This window comes from Panthera pardus, unplaced genomic scaffold, assembly GCF_024362965.1.
Source record: "Panthera pardus isolate Hobbes unplaced genomic scaffold, ASM2436296v1 HiC_scaffold_17, whole genome shotgun sequence".
NCBI classification, from domain to species: domain Eukaryota; kingdom Metazoa; phylum Chordata; class Mammalia; order Carnivora; family Felidae; genus Panthera; species Panthera pardus.
The window spans coordinates 140,518,527-140,538,937 of record NW_026526732.1 but is presented as its reverse complement, the minus strand read 5'-3'; the positions used below and the strand labels follow the sequence as shown (position 1 = coordinate 140,538,937).

General features: G+C 49.3%; 1 protein-coding gene across 1 annotated transcript; it reads left to right on the top strand.

Annotated features, from left to right (window-relative positions):
• The first annotated feature begins 2,916 nt into the window (after window positions 1-2,916).
• NCR2 (natural cytotoxicity triggering receptor 2) lies at window positions 2,917-10,337 on the top strand. The gene is made up of 6 exons (XM_019457081.2): window positions 2,917-3,239; window positions 3,386-3,727; window positions 8,356-8,415; window positions 9,032-9,161; window positions 9,269-9,379; window positions 9,971-10,337. Exons 1-6 carry the CDS (start codon window positions 3,149-3,151, stop codon window positions 10,098-10,100), a joined length of 864 nt encoding a protein of 287 aa, XP_019312626.1. The 5' UTR covers window positions 2,917-3,148; the 3' UTR covers window positions 10,101-10,337.
• Window positions 10,338-20,411: the final 10,074 nt, after the last annotated feature.

Here is a 20,411-nt window from a genome sequence, read left to right as displayed (position 1 = left end):
CATTGTATTTCTTCTGTAGGGAAGTACTTGCTCATAACCTCACTCCTTTTTTCTATTGAAATATTCATTTTCTCTTATTATTTAAAAAACTTTTTTTATATGAACTCGAATAACCCTGTATCTGCCAATTAGGAAGGAAACCTTAACTCAGAGTTGTGATTTGCCTTTAAATGTTATTTGCCATATCTTTTTATAATGTCCAGGTATTAATTTGTATATAGGATGACCCAGCATTTTTCCCTATATCGTTTCTGGCATTGGGGCCATGATCAGCAAGTTCTACTCTAGGGGGGCCTGGCTGGCTCAGTCGGTTAAGCATCCGACTCTTGCTTTCGGCTCAGGTCGTGATCTCACGGTTTATGAGTTCAAGCCCTGCACCAGGCTCTATGCTGACAGCGTGGAGCCTGCTTGGGATTCTCTCTCTTCCTCTCTCTCTGCCCCTCCCTTGCTTGCTCTCTCTGTCTGTCTCTCTCAAAAAATAAAATTAAAGGGGCGCCTGGGTGGCTCAGTCGGTTGCGTGTCTGACTTCAGCTCAGGTCACGATCTCACGGTCCGTGAGTTTGAGCCCTGCGTCGGGCTCTGGGCTGATGGCTCAGAACCTGGAGCCTGCTTCCGATTCTGTGTCTCCCTCTCTCTCTGCCCCTCCCCCGTTCATGCTCTGTCTCTGTCTCAAAAATAAATAAACGTTAAAAAAAATTTAAAAAAAAAATAATAAATAAATAAATAAAATTAAAAAAATATATTTAAAAGAAGAATGTTCTACTCTAAATGACATAACTTTTATTTTTATTTCCTTTTAGAAGTTTGCTGTACTGCTATTTGATGTCTATATATATATAGGCATCGAATTATATATTAAATATATGTATATAATTAAAAGTCAAGGAAACATGATATTGTGAATGTTGATTACTAATGATGGCAGACATTCATTAATACCATGTAACAGGTACTTCTATAAATGGAAGGGCTTAATCATTTATTCCCAGAATAATCATATCAGTGATCCATTGTTATCTATTCAAGAAAGGAAAAAACTGAGACTTTTAGAGCTTTAGAAGTTTCCTCAAAAACTTCCCCTGGGCACCACGGACCCATGCTGACTTGGCAGAGAACAGCTCAGAGCCAACCCCAAGCTGGAGGCACCTAGACATAGTGGTATGTGGGCAAAGAGTGATCTTGGGGGACTGCAAGGAGGAGGCATCCCTTCCCAGGGGTCAGCAGCGACCAGACAAAGGGGACACTGGTGTGGGAACCAGTGGCTGCACACCCTCACACAAGTTGACACACATCTATGCCCGCCGGGGCCAGAGCCTCCTTCCTCCCCCTCAGAAGGGTGCCCTCCACCCCCGCATTTGTCTGTAATTAGGTCAAGAGAGGAAACACTGAGCCCGGCTGAACGCCAGGAAATGAACCGCCAGGAGCTTGCCTCTGCAAGGGTGTACGCTTTGGTTTCCTGCCCTGTCCCCGGGCCAGACTTCAACAGAAAGTCCCCGTCAGAAGTCAGGAAGCTGGTCTGGTTACATCTTTACATCATCACGTGACTTTGAGCAGGTCAGACTGACCCATCTGGGCCTCAGTTTCCCCACGTGGGGGGAAAACAAAGCACACCTCCCTGCCAAGCCCACTGTGGAATTAGGAGAAAGCACACACGAACACCCTAAGTGCACTGATGGGTGCAAACGGGTAGTGGGCATCGTCTTGAGCAGTCCTTTCGGTGCCACAACCCCATCCTGCTTTTCCCTGGTCGTTTCTAGGAAAGAGTCAGGTGCCTCCCATGCCCATCCTCTTTCTGCCCCTACATCCTTATCCTCAGTCTCTGCCCCCTCTCACTGCAGGAGCAGGGCTCTGCACCCAGGCAGAAAGGAGGGCAGGAGTGGGGGGCGGGGTGCAGGGGAGCAGGGGACTTGGAATTAACACCCTCAATACGTTCAAATTCCCTCTTCAGGCATGAACTCTGAGTAGAGTTCCCTGGTGGTTGCATGTGGAGTTACATGTTAGCACAGGGCTGTGGGTCCTGATGTCTCTCTCTCTCTCTCTCTCTCTCTCTCTCTCTCTCTCTCCCTCTCTCTCTCGATCCCTTCTTTCTCCCAACATTTGTTTGTATGTTTTATATAAAACCTCTTTGTAAACTGCATCATTTTTTAAAGCTTATTTATTTATTTTGAGAGAGAGAGAGAGCGAGAGTGCATGGAAGGGGCAAAAAGGAAGGGAGAGAGAACCCTCTCTCTCAGCACAGACCCTGAGGCAGGGGCTCAGACTCACGAACCGTGAGATCGTGACCTGAGCCAAAATCAAGAGTCCGACGCTTAACTGACTAAGCCACCCAGGCGCCCCACGTCATTTTTTAAAAGTCGGTTCCCTAAAGATGCTGGAGCCCTGCATCTATCTACACATCAATGACACAAACAGCGCTCTAGTGCCCACAGGCAGGAGTCGAGGATTTATAGGAGACTGGTGGTCCAGGCTCCTGTGTTCCATCCCCCATTGACCCATCCCTCCACCCAGCCGGGCTCTCTTTGCCCCCAGCTCCACTCTCCCTTCCTTTGCCAGGGACTCTCCCTATACTTTCTTACCCCTCCCCTCTCCCCTCCAGCACCCACAAAGCCTCCCAGGGAGGAAACATGTCAGTGACCCGCCAGGCAGGACCGGGCTTGAAGTTTCTGACGACCCCCAGGGTCAGTGGGGTTTAGTGGAGTCTTGCACAGACCTCCAAGTGCCCCTGAGCTGGTCACCCACCTTCAGCGTGGCTCGCCCTGAAGAGAGGGGCAAAGCCAGGGTCCTGCAAAGAAGAGGCAGTGCACAGAGGGAGGAGAGTGGACAGCCCGTGACCACAGCTTCCTCCTGGCTGTCCCAGCTCCTCCCCCAAGGTCAGGCCCTGAGGGGGAAGGGGCAGTGGGGCACAGAGAAGAGAAGCAGTCTCTATGGATACCCAGGAGCTGTGCGCCACGCAGGGCTGTTCCCTCCTGGTCCGGATTTACAACTGCCACCGTTGGTCTCCGCTTGCCTCTGCCGGCCAGGTCGGCGCTCCCCGGGTCTCCCACTCCCCAAGCTGCCCTTGGCCTTTCTCATTTTATCTATCTTGGAGGTGCTGGGAAAGCTGAGGAGAATCAGACCAGCTCCAGGTTCCATCTCCCCAGCGTCCCCCATGTCCCCTGGCACCAGCACGAGAGGAAATGGCCACATGGTCCAGAGAGCCCCGCTCCCACCCCTGCTGCTCCTGTCACTGTTGATCCCAGGTGAGGAGGAAGGCGAGAGCCTGGGGAGGAGAGGCGAGGGTGGTACAGGGACTACAGGACCGCGGGCTCCAGAGCAAGTGCTCTGGGCCTGGGGCTGCTGGAGGAGCAGGTCCTGGTGTGGCCCTGACCTGCTGCCTCCTCTCCAGGCTCCTGGGCTGTACCAGAGGCACAGCCACTTCACCGAGTGGCAGGGCAGACGCTTTCTGTGAGATGCCAGTACCCCCCCAAGAGCTGGCCCTACGAGAGGAAGAGCTGGTGTAAGGAGCTATCGGTGTTCAAGTGCACCAGGTTAGTCACCAGCTCCGGTCCCCGCAGGCTGGCTCAAGCCTCTCGATTCTCAATCTGGGACAACCCTAGCACCGGCCTCTTCATTGTCACCATGACTGGGCTGAAGGAGGAAGATTCAGGACACTACTGGTGTAGAATTTACCATGCTTCCGGCAACTCTGTCTCTAAGTCCATAAGGTTCTATCTGACGGTGTCTCCAGGTAAGCCTCTTCCTAGGGGGTCCCCTGGCTCCCTTTGGGTGCCTTCTAGTTTCTTAGTCATGAAGCCAGGCTGCCCCCCCCATTCAGATCTCCTGGGAAGGTTGTTGGGAACAGGTGTCCCAGGGACTTGAATACATGTACACACACACACACACACACACACACATACACACACACCCCTCACTCACTGTCTTGATGATTTACAAGCCTCATCAAAGGTGCCCAAACAGATCATGGGAGCATTCTGACCCTGAGCTCATATGACCTGGCCACAGGGCAGCCCGAGACTGCCTGGCATTCTTAGAGAAGGCACCTGTACCTGGCACAGAGTAGGTGCTCAGTAAATGTGTGGCCCTGGCCACAAACCACCCCCTGCCCCACCATGTTGGTATCATTTTGGTCTGTCCATTTTTCCTGGCCCAGATCAGAGGTCAGCAAACTCTGGTCTGAAAGCTAAGGATGATTTTTAAATGGTCGGGGGGAAAAAGTCGAAGAAAAATAATATTTTGTGTCACACAAAAATTACAGGAAATTCAAATGTCAGTGTCCACAAATAAAGGGTTTTTTGGAATACAGCCATGCCCATATGTTTATATATGATTTAAGGCCATTTTCATGCTACAGGAGCAGCTGTTCCAACAGAGACCATATGGCCCACAAGCCTAAAGTGGTTACTCTCTGGCCCTTTAAAAACAAGTTGGCCAACATGAGTCTGAATCAGAGCTTCTCAAAGCATCTGTGGTTGCAACGAACTGAATGTTCAACCCACAAAGTCATGGGTTGAAATCCTAACCTACAATGTGATGGTATTTGGAGGTGGGGCCTCTGGGAGGTGATGAGGTCATGAGGGTGGGGCCCCTAGGAGTGGAATTAGTGCCCTTACCAAAGAGATCTCCAGCAAGCTCTCTCCTCCTCTTTCTGCCATGTAAAATGATAGCCTGCAGAGGGAACTCTCCAGAACCCCACCACACTGGTACCCTGACCTCAGACTCCCAGCTTCCAGGGTAAGAAATAAATTTCTGTTGTTTCCAAACCACCCAGGCTGTGACACTTTGTTATGGCAGCCCAAGCAGACTAAGACAGTGGTGGAGGACCTTTTCAAAACATCTCCAATCCATCAATGACTATCTCCTGGTAAAACACAATAGAAATGAATTACTAGAAAAATTAAATGAGAGAAAAACACACACATACAAAGCACAAGCCCAAAATGCTGATTTGATTTTACAGACATAAAATTACTTTTCAACAAAGACAATCAGAACAAACATAAGGGGAAAAAAGTTCAGTTATAAAAACGGTTCCCATTGATTATTGAAAGTATGCATGTGGGTGATGGATGTTGTTGTTAACATTATAGCTGAAATCCAAGAAGGAATTCTAAATCAATTCCTACAAGCTCAATATTTTTATTTTTAATTTTTACAAAAGGAAGCGAGCGGTGCTATATTTTCAAAATGCATCCTTGATCCTTCATCAGGGGCTAGTTCCAAATTTTTATTTTATAGAGTTCTGTTTACATTTGAAATACCTTTTGATGAAAAAATGGTCTCTGGTTCTATGAATTTCCTACCACGTATCTTCTTTGGACAGATAATAAAATGCAAAACATTCCATCAAACTATCCAGGTTTCTCTACAAGCACTTTTGCAGACAAGATCACCTATTTTGCTGATAATTGTTACTGAATTAAGAACATGTCATGAAAGTTTATAGAAACTATCCTTCTAAGCCTCTAACTTTTGTTTGGGCGCTTAGATCTCATTTGCCGTTGAAAAATATGTTGCGTCCTTCCCTGGCATGGAATAGCCTCAAAGCTGTGATATAACCAAGCCTGACCATGTGGCTCCCATCTTTAAAAAGTTAGTACTGACCTGGTTTCTATCTTGCCAAGATAGTGGGAGTCCTTTTCGTAGCTCAAATGTTCTCAACAGAACTGTCACCCTCAGTAATGAATCATTGCAACCTGGCATACAATAACAACTCTGAGGGGTTTCCACATGATCACATAATAAAGAGAACGATTTCAAATTCAACGCGTTCATCTTTATGTAATTCGCGATTTTTCCCACTTTGGTAGGCACGCGTGCAGCTCAGCTGATATTTTCTCAGAGCAAGAATTTGAAGGAGGCGGTGCACTGGCTTACACTCTGGTGCAAGGCTCCTTCATCTAAAGGACTGCTCCCGCGTGTTTTCCTGTCACATAGCAGCTATCAGAACATACTCGGATGCGAAACTGGAGCCACAAACCACTGGTCGATAATAAAATCCTTCATAGTTCTATTCAGCTCAGGGCTAGTTGTGTTTTTGACAATGAAACGAAATGATACAGAGGAATACCTTCCTATCATCATGTTCAAATTGCACATAGTCTAAAAAGAATAACTATGTTTGCGATGTGCTTTGCTCAAGTTGCCGTGAAAAACACCTTGCTAACTTTATTTGTCCCAGGAGTTGGTCTTCCTCCTCATTAGCCAATTCCTGAGTATGTTGAGCTAATGTGTCAATAAAGTGATATTTAATTTCCCTTCTTTGCCACAGACTAGCTCAACAAGGTAGAGCAGACACCTCTGTTACAGTCTTTCGATGATGTTTTGACACCTGTAGGTAGACATTTTGTCTTAGCAACACAAAGCGTTACTTTACAAGAAGCCCACAGAACTCTAGAGTTACTAGGTGAAATACTGACTGCTTTGAAGAAAGTTGTAATTCAGGACTCTTTTAAAAACAAATAGCTCATTTTGAACTTGTGGTTTAATGTTTTGTAAATGTCACTTGCTTTCATGATGTACTTGTTCCTTAGCCTCTTCACTGAGCCTCAACAATGAACTCAATGGGTTTGAGTGCCTCACCATTCATTAGAACTACAAACCTCATGCTATTTATGAGTGCCATAGTTTCCTGTTGCTGTCATCACAAATTTCCACAAATGTAGTGGCTTAAAACCACACGAATTTATGACTTCACAGTTCTATAGATCAAGAGTCCGGCATGGGTCTCACTGGGCTAAAATCAAGGTATCAGCAGCAGGCTGTATTCCTTTCTGGAGGCTCTTAGAATCTACTCTCACGCATTCAGGTCTTGGACAGAATTCAGTTCCTTGTAGCTATAAGACCAGAGTCCCGTTTTCTCACAGGCTACATAACTGAGAGCTTTCCCAGCTTCTAGCCGCTTCCACACATTCCTTGGCTTGTGGCCCCCTTCCTCTGTCTTCAAAGCCAGAAGCCGTTTTCAAGTTGCACTGCTCTCTGACTACAGCTGGGAAACATTCTCTGCTCTTAAATACTAATCATTAGCTTAGGTTCGCCCAGAATATCTCTCCACCTCAAGTCCTTAACCTTAATCACATCTGCAAATCCCCTCTGGCCCTGTGGGGTGACATTCACGGGCTCCTGAGATTAGGAAGTGGACAGTGTTCTGCTTTACCATAGTGAAGGATTGCATGTTCAGACATAACCAATGCAAACCCTTTGGAATGATCTCAGAAGGAAAAGTATCTTTGGAATTAATTCCGCTATCACTGTTTGGTTTATTATTACTGCTACATCCCGAAAAGATGGGGCTTTTCTTGACACAATGCTCAGTGACTTTGTTTTGCTCTCTGTTAATTTAGTACTCGAATTAACTAATCACTACTCTACATTAGCTAATCATGTTAAACTCTAATTTAAAAAAAAAAAATGGATAGGGGCACCTGGGTGGCTCAGTCGGTTGAGCTTCTGACTTCAGCTCAGGTCATGATCTCGTGGGTCGTGGGTTTGAGCCCCCCATCGGGCTCGCCAGCCCACCAGAATGGATCCCACTTTGGATCCTCTGTCTCTCTCTCTCTCTGCCCCTCCCCTGATTGTGCTCTCCCCAAAATAAGTAAATATTTTTAAAAATAAAGTCATAACGGATAGATTGAAAATGTCAATGATTATAAAAATTTATAAAAATAACTTTTTCAGGTCTTGATACACTTTTGGGTTATAGTCGAGCAACGAACCTTCAGGTATCATGGTCCTGCTCTGCTGCTGTCATGCAGCCTGCCCCATGTGTGATTCTCCGTGACAGTTTGCCAGTACCTAAACTGATTGACATCCTGTTCCACCAGACCGGTTTACTAATCACATGCTTGGACCTTGAGGCAATGTCAGATTGATAAATTCCAAGATCCTTACTCCCGATTTCTATATTTACCTTGTGCAGGCAGGTTATAAATAATTTGTGGACCAGCATCCACCCATAGATCACACGCTGTAGCTCAGGACTAGAATTTTCCCTGAGTGTCATGAGAACCTCTTCTAGGTTGGGCACACGGGTTGCTCCCAGTAGTCACTCTGGGCAGCCTCAGAGAGAGTGCCCTTGTGGGACAGGGTCATGGCCACATGTCCATTGACCTGGGACTCTCTCCAGGGAAGCCCCTGGGCCATGGGATGTCCCAACATCAGGTACCCTCTCCCCCATGCCTCTCCCAGCCCTTCCCTCAGCTGTTCCCTTCATGGATCCTGGGTGGATGGGTATATAGACCTAGCTGAGGACACCGAGAGTCCCCACTTCCTGTCACAGCATTGGGGCTGACAGCACTCGTTTCCCTTCTGGGCCTCACCCACCCCCAGTAGTCATTATTCTCTCTTCATCCTTAATAGCCCCCATCACCTTTCCAGAGATGGCCTCCCACCAGCCTCCATCAAGAGCTCTGACCACTGGTAGGTCTGGGGTCTTACTGGAAAAGCAGGGCAGTGGAGGTAGGGGACAGGGAGCTCGCAAAAGTTTCAGAATCAAGAGGAGACCCCATAAAATGTACTTACCCAGGTCATTGAGGCAGTGGGGTCTGCAGAGGGACCCAGAGTTCTGCGGCAGAACCAGGAAGGACAGGGGTGGGAAAGCGGTCTGAAAGTTCCCCGGGAGGGGCCCCTTCCCCCTAATAGCACCAGAAGTACGAGAATGGGAAGGGATGTCAGAGATGAGAGCCACTTAAAGACAGTGACTGTTTCCCCACTTGGGGAGGCTCGGAGCTAGACAGTGCCCTTCCAAACGTGTAGACATGCTTGGAGAGAAGCCCCGGCCTCCTGACTCCCATTCCAGTGCTCTTCCTGGAGCCAAGAACACCTCCACAGGCACTGAATAGAGCCTAAACCACAGATCTGTCTAGTCTTAAGCCATGGGACTTCATAGCCCAGTCCCGACCCCAGAATTGGTTTTTTCCCAGGCTCTGAGCTTCTGTTCCCAGTTCAGCCCAGGTCCCCATTCCAGCTTTCCTGCCAGCTAGAACAGATGTGCTGTCCCTCCAGCTAACTCAGATTCCTTTTCTTTCCCTGACAGCTTCCGCCTTCACGCAGGCCACCCGGGCTTCCCGTGACCTGATGTCATCACAGACCCAGAGCTGTGTGTCCTCCACTGGAAGAGCCAGAGAGGCCCCCAGGGCTTCCTCTGCCGTCACTGCCCCTTCACAGTGAGTTCAAGGGTGGGACCCTCACGCACACGGCCCTGGCTCAGGGGCCCACAGCAGAGAGCTGCCACCCCAACCGGCTCCCCTCCCCTCTGTTTTCTGTTCTCCAGGCAACAAAACTGCACCCTCCACTGTCACCCTGCAACCCCCAGCACTCTGGTCTCCATGCTCTGTGGACTCCTTCTGGCCAAGAGCGTGGTGTTGTCAGCCCTGCTTGTCTGGTGAGTGGGTTTGGGTTGGGCTTGGGAGAGAATGAAGCAGGGAGGGGCTTCCGTCCCTGGACAGATGGTCAGACAGGGAATCAGCCAGTGAACACAGAGGCAAGAAAAATGATCCCCAGCAGGGCTGTCCAAATTAGACCCTCACTGACTGCCTGCTCACCACAAGATCACCTTTGTCTTTCCAAAACTCAGATGCTTTGTCCACATGTTTCCGCCTGTTTTCTCCTCCCCTCTTCTCCTCCTCCTTTCCTTCCCCTACCCTTCTCCCCCTCTGATTCAGTATCACTGACCTGTCCAACCAGGAAATCCCTCCCACTGCCTGCCCTTCCAGGAATGCCTGCCCAAACCCAGGGCACAGCCCCTTCCCAAGCGGTGACAGAGGGAGGGTATGCACAGGAGAGAGGGTCACATCCAAGGAGAAGGGGATGCACAAGGCAAAGGTAGGTTGGGCTGAGGGAAAGGTGTGGGGACAGGGACCCATCAGGCAGAGTGCAGGCTTGCTGAAGGGGGGACAGCCTGTGGGGAGAGGGCAACAGACTCAAAGAGTGGGTTTGAGTCACTTCCTGTATTTCTTCACCCCTCCCATGTTAGGGCCTTAAGGAGTCGACATGCGCAACACAGAGGGAGGTCTCTGATGCACCCAGCTCGGTCCAGACTCCAAGCCTCAGGGCCCAAGAAGGATGGCCAGTATCCCCCAGGCTCCCCAGGGGCACCTCCCTGACCTCTGAACCCTTCGCTCCTTGCAAAGAAAAGGCGGAAGTCCCCCAGAACTTGATCCAACACCCTTGGCTACACCCCTCACTCCAGTGTTGAGGATTTCTCAGCCTGGCCTCCTCCCAAGGTCCAGGCCCACGGCTTGCTCACACACAGCTGGCATCTGGTCCAGCACCATCCAGGGATGGGAGCCGAAGACAGTGCAGTGGCTGTCCACCAAACTGGAGCCACCACAGCGGGCCACTCTGACTCTTCCCCCCACGATCTTCTCCCCTAGCCCTCCCCCTCATCCTCCTGCTCCCCTCCTCCTCCTCCTCCTCCTCCTCCTCCTCCTCCTCCTCCTCTTGTCCTTCCCCCTCTTCCTCCTCCCCTCCTCCTCTCCTTCCCCCTCCTCTCCCTCCTCCTCCTCCTCCTCCTCTTCCCCTCCTGTCTGTGGCCCCACAGCTCAGCCAGGATCCCAGGTCACCCCCAGCATTTCTCTCTCCATCCCTGTTTGCTCAGCCACACTCTGCCAAGACCTCTGTTCTGCTTCTCTCTGTGGCTTCTGCCTCTTCCTCCTCTTCCTCCCCCTTTGCAAATCCCCAGCACCTGGCACCTGTACCCAGGCCACTCTTTCAGTCACCTAACTGGCATCCTGCCTTTGGTCTCCACCTCCTAGATTGTTCCCCTTTATCCGTCCTTTCTCAACAACACCTCTGTGCATTTTTACTGCACAGGAGGTGGGGGCCTCTGCTCTGCCAAGTTCAGCCACCCTGGTCACCATCACCACGTCACTATGTTCCACGCTTACTGCCCTTGCAGCCACCAAGATGGCCACAGGCTCTGGAGAGGAGTCACCCCACCTTGTCCTGCACAAGCTGAGTGGGAGGCTCCACAGTGGAGACCACCCTGGTCTGACCCGAGGCACTGCCCCTCGTGGGACTGCTGTGTCTCTGACACTTACTATCTCGGTGTCAGACTTCCCAGATGGAGCCTCTAAATTTATCTTTTCTCTCCTGTCCTTCCTCTATTTTTCTTTATTCCTACTTTCTGGGAAAGTTTCTCAAGGTTGCATTCTGGTCCTTCTATTCAAAGGTTTACCGTTTATGCTCTCACACCTTAAAATGTCTAAAGGGTCTATTTGTTCTCCGAATGTTCCTTTACAACATGCGTGTTTGCTTTGGCGACGCCATTTTTTCTCAGGCAGTGTTAAAGTTTTAACTTTTTGAGGGTTGTGGTGGTTTATTTTTTTAAGCCTTGTCTGTTTTCTGTTTCCCCCAAATACCTTTTTCTATCTTTCGTTTTCTCCTTTCGTTGACCGCTGTCTTTCCTCAGAACTTTCTGGAAGCCTCTGCTGCTTCTTGGCAGAGCACCGGTATTTAAAAGCTTGGAGGCCCTGTGTGTGTTACAGAGATTTGTGGACTCTACGTTGATTTGGCAAGGGTGTTGTTACGGGCTGTTATGTGCCCCCCTCCATTTATATGTTCAAATCCCAACTCCCAAGGTGATGAGGGAGGAGCCCTCACAAATGGGATTCTGCCCTTACAAAGCTCCTTGCAAAGCTCCCTGGCTCCTTCTACTCTGTGACGACGTGGTGAGGGGACAGCCCTATAGGAACCAGGAAGGTCTCACCAGACACACAATCTGTCAGCAACTTGGCCTCCGACTTTCCAGCCTCCAGAACTGTGGGAAATAAGAGCTGCTGACGCCCCTCGGTCCATGGCATTTTTGTCTCAGCCACTAAGCGGACTAAGACAAGCACCGCTTCGTTTTTTTCTGACAGCTCAGTGTCTCCAAAAAGGTGCTTTGAACCGTCCTCCTGGGGATATAAACCTGGTTCTAGGCACCAGCTGTGGCAAAGCAACTTCCATTTTCACTCACTCGGGCCCCAGGTGGAACACAGTGTCCTTCTCCAAGGTGCCTGGTGCCCTGGGAGGGCATCTCTGTGACAGACCCTCATCAGAGACTAACCTGTGGGTTCTCTGTCGGGTGAGAGAGAGAGAGCAAGGAGGGAAAAAGGATGTGGGCAGCTGACCCACTCACTCTGTCTCACAGGGGGGCAGAGAAGCTAGGAGCCAGACTGCATCTCAACCCTAGTCCCCAGCTTGTAGTCTGTGTCCTGAGGTCCCCCCACCTCCGATTCCTAAGGCTTCCTGGGTTTGTAAGGTAAAAAAGACTTGCTTCTTATGTCTCCCTCCCCCAAGTTTCTCTGGTCCATTAAAGTCGTCCAAATGTTACCCAGCTTTAAGACTTCCATGGAGCTCTCCCTTCATCCTTGAGGATGGATTTATGCAATTCTTGCCCATTTATCACCACTTCCCTCACACAGCTTGCCCATCTCTTCAGCAGGAGCAGAGGGGCCTCAAATTTTCCATCCAATCACCCCTTCCAGCTCCCACCACCCTGGGCAGGAAAGAGCGAGATCCCAGATCTCCACCTGCTCCTGTAAAGACTCCTGGCCTCTTCTCCACCCTCCATCACAGCCAGTGCTGGGACCCCCAGACCTGCGGCTTCATTCCTTCCTTCCCTGCTCACCCTAGTCCCAAAAGCCCAGAGCTCCCTGGTCCGCCCTCATCACCCAGGATGGCATCTCAGTAAGACCTTATGAATTCATCAGATGAGCCCCATTTCCCACTCTTCCCCAAATTCATACGTCTTTTTGCTCTGCCCTCTGAAACATGAGCCCTTGTGAGCTCAACCTCTCTGAACATCACCTTCCTACTTTCATGGAAATCTGCGTCTGCTAGGAGAACACTGCTCTGTCTGTCATTCTGGCCCACGGTGGCATTTCACTCTCCTTCACCACTAGGCCGGGGCGGGGGAGGGGGGTCCTTTTCACTCCTCACTGCCGCTTCCTACCTTTTTATCCTCCCTAAAGCAGCCCCACAATCTGATTTCCTGCCACCGGACTGTACCGTAGACTACATCCATCAGTGTGGCATCTCTATATAATCGGGAGCCCCCTGCTTCTCACCGGTCTTAACCCCTGGCTCACTGTAACTTCCCATGGCTACTGTCACAATGCTTGGTGAGCTGAGGCCCATTTGGACTCATAGATGATCCTTCCAAATCCCTGGCCACCTGGTTCCTGATCTCCTCTCCTGCAATGATCTCGTCCCCTTCTCTGCCTCAGCCTCCCATTCAGATGGTCAGCAGGAATAGCAGCACCCCTCCTTGGTTTCAATTCTGAGCACCCACCTGCCAGCCCCCACCTGTCTCTCTAGCTCAAGCCAACCTGATCATGGTGTCTGTTCAACACCACTGGGATCCCTGACCCTCTAGTCCTGCCAGCTCGTCCCTCTCCCTTACCTCACTCGTGCCTTCCTTTCCCTTGGATTCCATGGCCTATACTCACAATCACTCTTTGGCACAGAGTCTCAGTTCCTCTTCCCCCTCTGCTGTCATTGAACTCCCCTGGCACACCTCCAGCCCTGGTTGTATCCAGCTGTCCATTTCTCCATCCTGCAGCTTGTCCTAAGGCTGAATGTGGCCGGAGAAAAGCAACTTATCGTGCTGAAGTGTCTCCCTGTAACCACATGGTCTCCACCCTAGACCTCTATTCCATGCCGTCCTCTGGTCCCTCAAACTCCAGTGCCCACTCTTCACACTCTGCTGGTGTCCTTGCACCCAAACTCACTAAAAACAATGAGGCCTATTCGGTCCCGCTGCACCTGTCAATCATCCCCCTTCTTTACCCCAGGCTCACTCTCTTCTCCCTGTTCCCAATGCAGGCCAACCTCTCCACATAAGACCTATCCCATCTTCTCTTGTCTACACAAGAAAATCACTCCAGAAGTTCTTTGCCCTCTCACATGTCACAACAGTCAGAATATAAACGGGCTTAAGGGCGCCTGGGTGGCTCAGTCTGTTAAGCATCCGACTTCAGCTCAGGTCATGACCTATTGGTCTGTGGGTTCAAGCCCCACGTGAGGCTCTGTGCTGACAGCTCAGAGCCTGGAGCCTGCTTCTGATTGTGGGCATCTCTCTCTCTCTCTCTCTCTGCCCCACCCCTGTGTGCATTCTCTCTCTCTCTCTCAAAAATAAACATTAAAATTTTTTTTAATAAATAAAAATAAATGGGCTATGACATATTTAAAAACCCTCTCTTGACCCCATAGCATCTCTACCTACTCCTCCACATTCTATTGCTCTTTACAACCCAACCATAAAAGGAGTGGAAACACTCTCAGCCCCCAGTATATCTCCTCTTGTTGTCTCTTGAACCCCTTCCAATCGGGCCCTTGTGCCACTCCCTGCAACATCTTGCCACAGTGTCCAGTGACTTCCACATTGCTAACTCCAGAGGCCAGTCCTCAAAACTCATCATATTGGAAAGATGAACTGTGCTGGATGTGACCCACCACACCCCCTTCTTGAAATGCTTTGTTCCCTTGATTTCCAACAACCAGCAACAAAATCATGTTGTTTGCCTCCCAACTCATTTGATGCTGTGTAATCAGTTACCCAAAAACTCGGTAGAATAAGACTACAAATGACATGTTTATGATCTCAAAGACAGCTCTGGGGGGAGTCAGAAATCTGGGAACATCTTAACTGGGTGCTCCTGATTCAGAATCTCACATGCAGTTGCAGTCAGGACATCGGCAAGAACTGGAGTCATAGGAACACTTGACATCTTGGACCACTTCCAAGATGGCTCACCCAATGGGGATGGCTCACCCACACGGTTGTCAAGATGAGGCCTCAGTTTCCCACCATGTGAGCCTTACTTCATGATGTGGGAGATCACAGAGTGACCGATCCAAGAAAGACTGAGGAGAAAGTCATGGTGCCTTTCATAACCTAGTCCCTGAAGTCATACATTGTTACTTCTGCCATTCTATTCATTAGAAGCTGGTCACTGGGGCCAGCCCACACTCAAAGGGAGAGAGATTGGACTCCATCTCTTGAAGGAAGGGATACAGAACCACACCGTATATACTCTGGCCACAAATTATTGACATTTCTCCCACATTCAAAATACACTCATGGGTGAAAGGAGTTGAAAGGTAAAAATGAAAAAGATACACACATTCCCTCCCACAAAGGCCTCCGCAAATCTCACCCAATTGTGGCATCAGCGTTAGGTCCAGAAGACTGTCGTATAAATCAGGACCAGGTATGGCAAAGGAACCTCAAGGACAGTCCCTGGCATACAGCTCCTCAGTTTTCAGTATGAGGACCCGTGGGCTGAAGAGACAAGTTATCTGCCAGATGCAAACCCAACATACAATGGTGATATGGGCCTAGGATAGCACCAAGAGACATCCCTGGTCAAAAGAGGGGGAGACTGGAGGCAAATGGAGCACTGATCCACAGAAAAACTGGAGCTCGGCTGGGCAGATGTTGGAAATTCCATGATCTGGACTCTGGCCTACATGTACCTGGGAATAATTGATCGTGGGTCTTGGCTCCACCCCCTGGGGTCTTGCTTCTGCCCTCTGAAGCATCCTTCACCTTCCAGGAAGGCAGCCTATATGTACAGCTTCATAGTTTTCTCAACTGCTTCTTTCCAATAGAATCTGGGGGGCACAAGGGTCTACAAGGGTCTTTTTTCTTAGTTTTATACTCTGGTCCTTTCAGTCTACACTGGTAGTGTTTTGTGAATAACATTTTCTTTTAAAAATGTGTGGGTCTCCTGTGAATCTTATTGAAATCCACTCAATTAGACAAAAGCCACACTCACAAATGTCTTCATTTGTGAAGATAAAGTCTCTTCCATACCTTGGGCTTTTGCTGAGAAGCTGAGGGAAAATGTCTTTTAACTCTTTAGAAGCCCTCTAGTTTCATTGAAAGAATCTGTGAGGCACATACCGTCAAGATCCTTCGAGGGGATTACCTTTCTCTTCCTAAGGTCTCAACAAGGGATTTCACAGTCACCTTTGGTTTCATCTTTAGACCCTATTTTCCTGACAGCACTCTGGATTTCATTTTAACCTCATTACTGTCCAAAGATACCGAGAATTTCCAAAGCCATCAGGTTCCGGCTCCTTCGTGTTGAATAACCCTGCCTATAGTTTATGTCCCTGCTCTCACATTTCCAATAAGCCACAAGAAGAAACCAGGCAGCATCCTCAACACTTCGACCGGAAATCTCGGCTACACCAACCCAGTTCATTAGGTATTTTTTCTACGTGCCACATTACTGCAGGTGGCAGTGCTGCTAAACCTTCTGCCACTTCATCGCAAGGATCCTTTTTCCTTCTCTGCTACTGGCTAAGCGAGTTTGGAGAACATTCTTAAGGTCTGTATCAGTAGAAAAAGGAGAACATAATATCCACGTTACCAAGCTATTTACATTTCTAAGTAGGAAGATATACTCATAAAGCATCAGGCATACAGAGGACACTGAACAAAGGCCGAGCTTCAGAGGCAGTGGGGTAGAGTAGAAAGAGGACCCACCTGTTACACAGCAGAGGCAACTCAGAGCTGATCTCGGCTGGAGGGACAGATAACCTACGGGGAATGGACTCCAGTCTTCTTGGTGGAGAGCAGAAGGGAACACAGGAAAGAATTAGGGTGAGGAAACTGACCAGCCTGGGCTGAGAACACATGCATATTCACTACCACCCCTCTTCTGGCCAACAGTGGCCAGAAGTGGCAGCCTTCTGGGGCTCCTGGGTGGCTCAGTCTGTTAAGCATCCGACTTCGGCTCAGGTCATGATCTTGCGGTCCGTGAGTTCGAGCCCTGCATCGGGCTCTGTGCTGACAGCTCAGAGCCTAGAGCCTGTTTCAGATTCTGAGTGTCCCTCTCTCTCTGACCCTCCCTCGTTCATGCTCTGTCTCTCTCTGTCTCAAAAATAAATAAATGTTAAAAAAAAAAAAAGAAGAAGTGGCAGCCTTCCTCCTTGCCAGGAGGCTGTGGTGACCAACCCGGTGTAACGGGACAAAGAAGGGGCTGCCTCTGAATCTGGTGCCATTCTGTAGCAGTTCCTGCCCCCCCACCCTGCTCTGGCTGCAAGTGGGAAATGCACTGGAAACCCTGCTGGAACTCAGGAGCCCAGATGCCAGTTAAGACACCTGCTTCTTCAGCTGGTCATTGACCTTCTCCAGACCCATTTCCTCACCTGTAGGGAGATACATATTACCACCACACTGCTGTGAGGATTTAAATAAACAGTGCAAGTGGACAAGCCTTGCAAATTATAAAATTATGTTAATATATATTGTTTCCTAAGTTTTCTTCCAATTCTAAAACTGTCCTGGATACGCACATTTGATCTCCAGGGGACCAACTTTTCTGCTTTGCCTTGTTTTCTCCACCGTTGCTTTTCTTCTTCTTCTTCTTCTTCTTCTTCTTCTTTTAAGTTTATTTATTTTTTAGACAGAGAGAGACAGAGCGTGAGCAGGGGAGGGGCAGAGAGAGAGGGAGACACAGAATCCAAAACAGGCTCCAGGCTCTGAGCTGTCAGCACAGAGCCCAACGCAGGGCTCGAACCCACGAGCTGTGAGATCATGACCCGAGCCAAAGTCGGACACTCAACCGACTGAGCCACCCAGGCGCCCCTCCACCATTGCTTTTCTTTATCCTCAGTTCTCTAGTTGGCCCCTGGATGCCCTGGAGCCCCCGTGGGTACTGTTCCGAGCAGGGACAGGCGCTGCACGTAAGCCCAGTGAATGGAGGGACACAGGTGAGCAAGGCTTAGAAACGAGACCCTGATTAATTTTCTGGGCTCAGCCCCGCATAAGCTGGTGCAAGTCACCATCCCTCTCTGAACTTCTGTCTCTTTCTCTGGAAAAAGAAGGGGATAAAGATCAGTTCTGAAGCCCCTTCCACAGGAGGCTAAGCTGATGAGCATGATACAGACACTTTCTGGTGCCCAACTAGGGCTGCCGAAGACAGAGCACCATGGGACACAAAGGAGCCAGCAGCTCTTGAACACAGCTTCGAGTCCAGGGGCCCCTGCGGAAGATTCCAGTGGTGGCTGAGGGAAGGAGCACTGGTGTAGGAGCAAAGTTGGACAGGAGGTGGCTGGGGAGGGATGGAAGAAGCAGGACACTAGTGGGCATCAGAGAGTGGCAGAAGGATCCCAGCAAGGATGGGTGTGATATTGCAATTTATAATAAATGTGTATTGTGATCTTTATTCATGGTTCCTGTTCACCGCTGCCGAAATCCTTGGAATTTCCTGAGTGATCAAAGCCTCATTTGCTCCTGAAATGGAAGTATCTTTTGTCACATCTGGTCTCTTGGTTTCAGTCCCAAAATGGCTTCAGAGCCATAAGGGTGACATGGGTGCCCTGTTAGTCATAACAAGCCGTTTGCCACCACCTCTGAGTTTATGCTAACAGGGTGGTATTTGGAAATCCCCAAAGGAAGGGGGCTGGTTGCTAGGGAAACCAACCATGATTAGAGGGTCGGAACTTCTAATCCCATCCCCTGATTTCCTGGGAGGGGAGAGAGGCTGAAAGTTGAATCAATCACCAACAACCAATAATTTAATCAATTGTGCTTATGTAACGGAGCCTCCAACAAGAAAGGAGGGGGCTTCTGGAGCCTTACCTTGGGGAACCAGAATGCCCCCACATGCCGCTGTCCCGGGCCCAAAAGCCACGGGGACAGAAGCTCCTGCGATTGGAAACTCACCTATGTATTGCTTCATCTGGCTGTTCATTCGTACCCTTTAATATCCTTTGGAATGGACTGGTAATCCTTTGTAATAAACCAGTAATCTAGTGAGTAAACAAGTTTCCTGAGTTCTGTGAGCTACTCTACAAATTAGTCGAGCCTGAAGAGGGGTTATGGGAACCCCCAGTTTGTAGTCCAAGACCTGTGACTGATATCTGAAGTGGGGGCGAGCCCTTCACCTGCGGGATCTGATGCTAACTCCAGGTCAATACTGTCAGAGTCAAGGTCACGTGTGGGACACCCAGCCAGTGTCCATGAAGAACTGTGTGAATTACTTGGTGGTACGGAAAAAAACTCACAGCTTAATGAGTAACTTTGCTATGAAGTCGCATCGGTCTTTGGAGTGGCCATTACCTCACGTGCTCCCTAGAGAGAGCACAAAGTCCCAGGAAGGCGCTGGAGCCCCCTGTCTCATCTCTACTCACCCCTAAGAGTCTGGTAGCATGCTGGCACCCAGGGACTGTTCGGGCTCCCAGGTTTGGGGTTGTTTTTTTTTGTTGGTTTTTTTTTTTTGTTTTTTGTTTTTTGTTTTTTTTCTCAGAAATCCACCTCTGTTTCCCAGTCCTCAGCCTTCCTTCTGGGCTCCTTCCTCTGAGGACCAGGATCCATACCAGGCCCAATGTGGGGAATTCTGGTGAAGTCAGCCGACTTGCTTGGGCAGACCTGAATTTCTGTTCATAATGGAAATGCTGAACATACTGGAGAAATCTGAATACAGACTGGGTAGTACAAGCTACTAGGAAATGGGGGAGAGGGGGTTGTGTTTTATTTTTATTTTGTTTATTTGTTTATTTGTTTATTTATTTATTTATTTTGAGAGAGAGAGAGAGAGAGAGAGAGAGAGAATGAGAGAGCAGGGGAGGGGCAGATAGAGAGGGAGAGAGAGGATCCCAAGCAGGGTCCCCACTGTCAGCCCCCCATGCGGGGCTCGAACTCACAAACGGTGAGATCATGACCTGAGCCGAAATCAGGAGTCCGGAAGCTTAACCGACTGAGCCACCCATGCGCCGCAAGAAATTATTTTTAATTACGTTGGCTATGATCATGTTAACCCTAACCCTAACCCTAACCCTAACCCTAACCCTAACCCTAATTGTTAATTTGCTATGTAGCAAGAAGTTCTTTCTTCTTCTCTTCGGAACTGCATACTGAATTATTTAAGGGTGAAGTGTCAGGATATCTGCAATTTATTTTAAAATACTTCCTCATAAAAAATACAGTGAGTTAAAAATAAAGAATTGGAGTGGAGTACTTGGACTCAGCTCCAACGAGTGTCTGCCGTAGGCACATCTGTCTCCTCTCTGGAAGTTAGACAGATGTTCCCCCCGCCCCAAACCCCCTTCCCATGGAGAGATTACAAAAAAGCATGCTCCTAGGCCCGCTGATTAGAAAAACGCACCCACTTCCGGGGCCTGACTCAGCCCCGCTGGGGCCCCTGGGCAGCCCCGATGACCGATGAGCCCAAGGGTTCCATCTGGGTGTCATCAGATGACAGCAAATGCTGCCACCATCGAAGCCACAGTCCTGGTGATGTGCTCACATCTCTGTGAAGCCCTGAGCTTGACGTCGGTCAGCGGATCTCTGCAAGGGCTGCGCCTAGAATTGCACATACCACACCAGGTTTCTTTGTTTTTTTCTTCTCTTTTCTTTGTAGATTATGTATAAACATCAACATTTTCTTGATTCTCAGAGCCCTGGAGTTCATTAAAGG

What these genes read in the sequence shown, in the direction of transcription:
- NCR2 (XM_019457081.2), top strand. Translation starts at nt 3,149, where the DNA reads ATGTCCCCTGGCACCAGCACGAGAGGAAATGGCCACATGGTCCAGAGA. An exon ending in ATCAAGAGCTCTGACCACTG is followed by an intron (nt 8,416 to 9,031) that starts GTAGGTCTGGGG and finishes TTTCCCTGACAG; the next exon opens with CTTCCGCCTTCACGCAGGCC. An exon ending in GCCGTCACTGCCCCTTCACA is followed by an intron (nt 9,162 to 9,268) that starts GTGAGTTCAAGG and finishes TCTGTTCTCCAG; the next exon opens with GCAACAAAACTGCACCCTCC.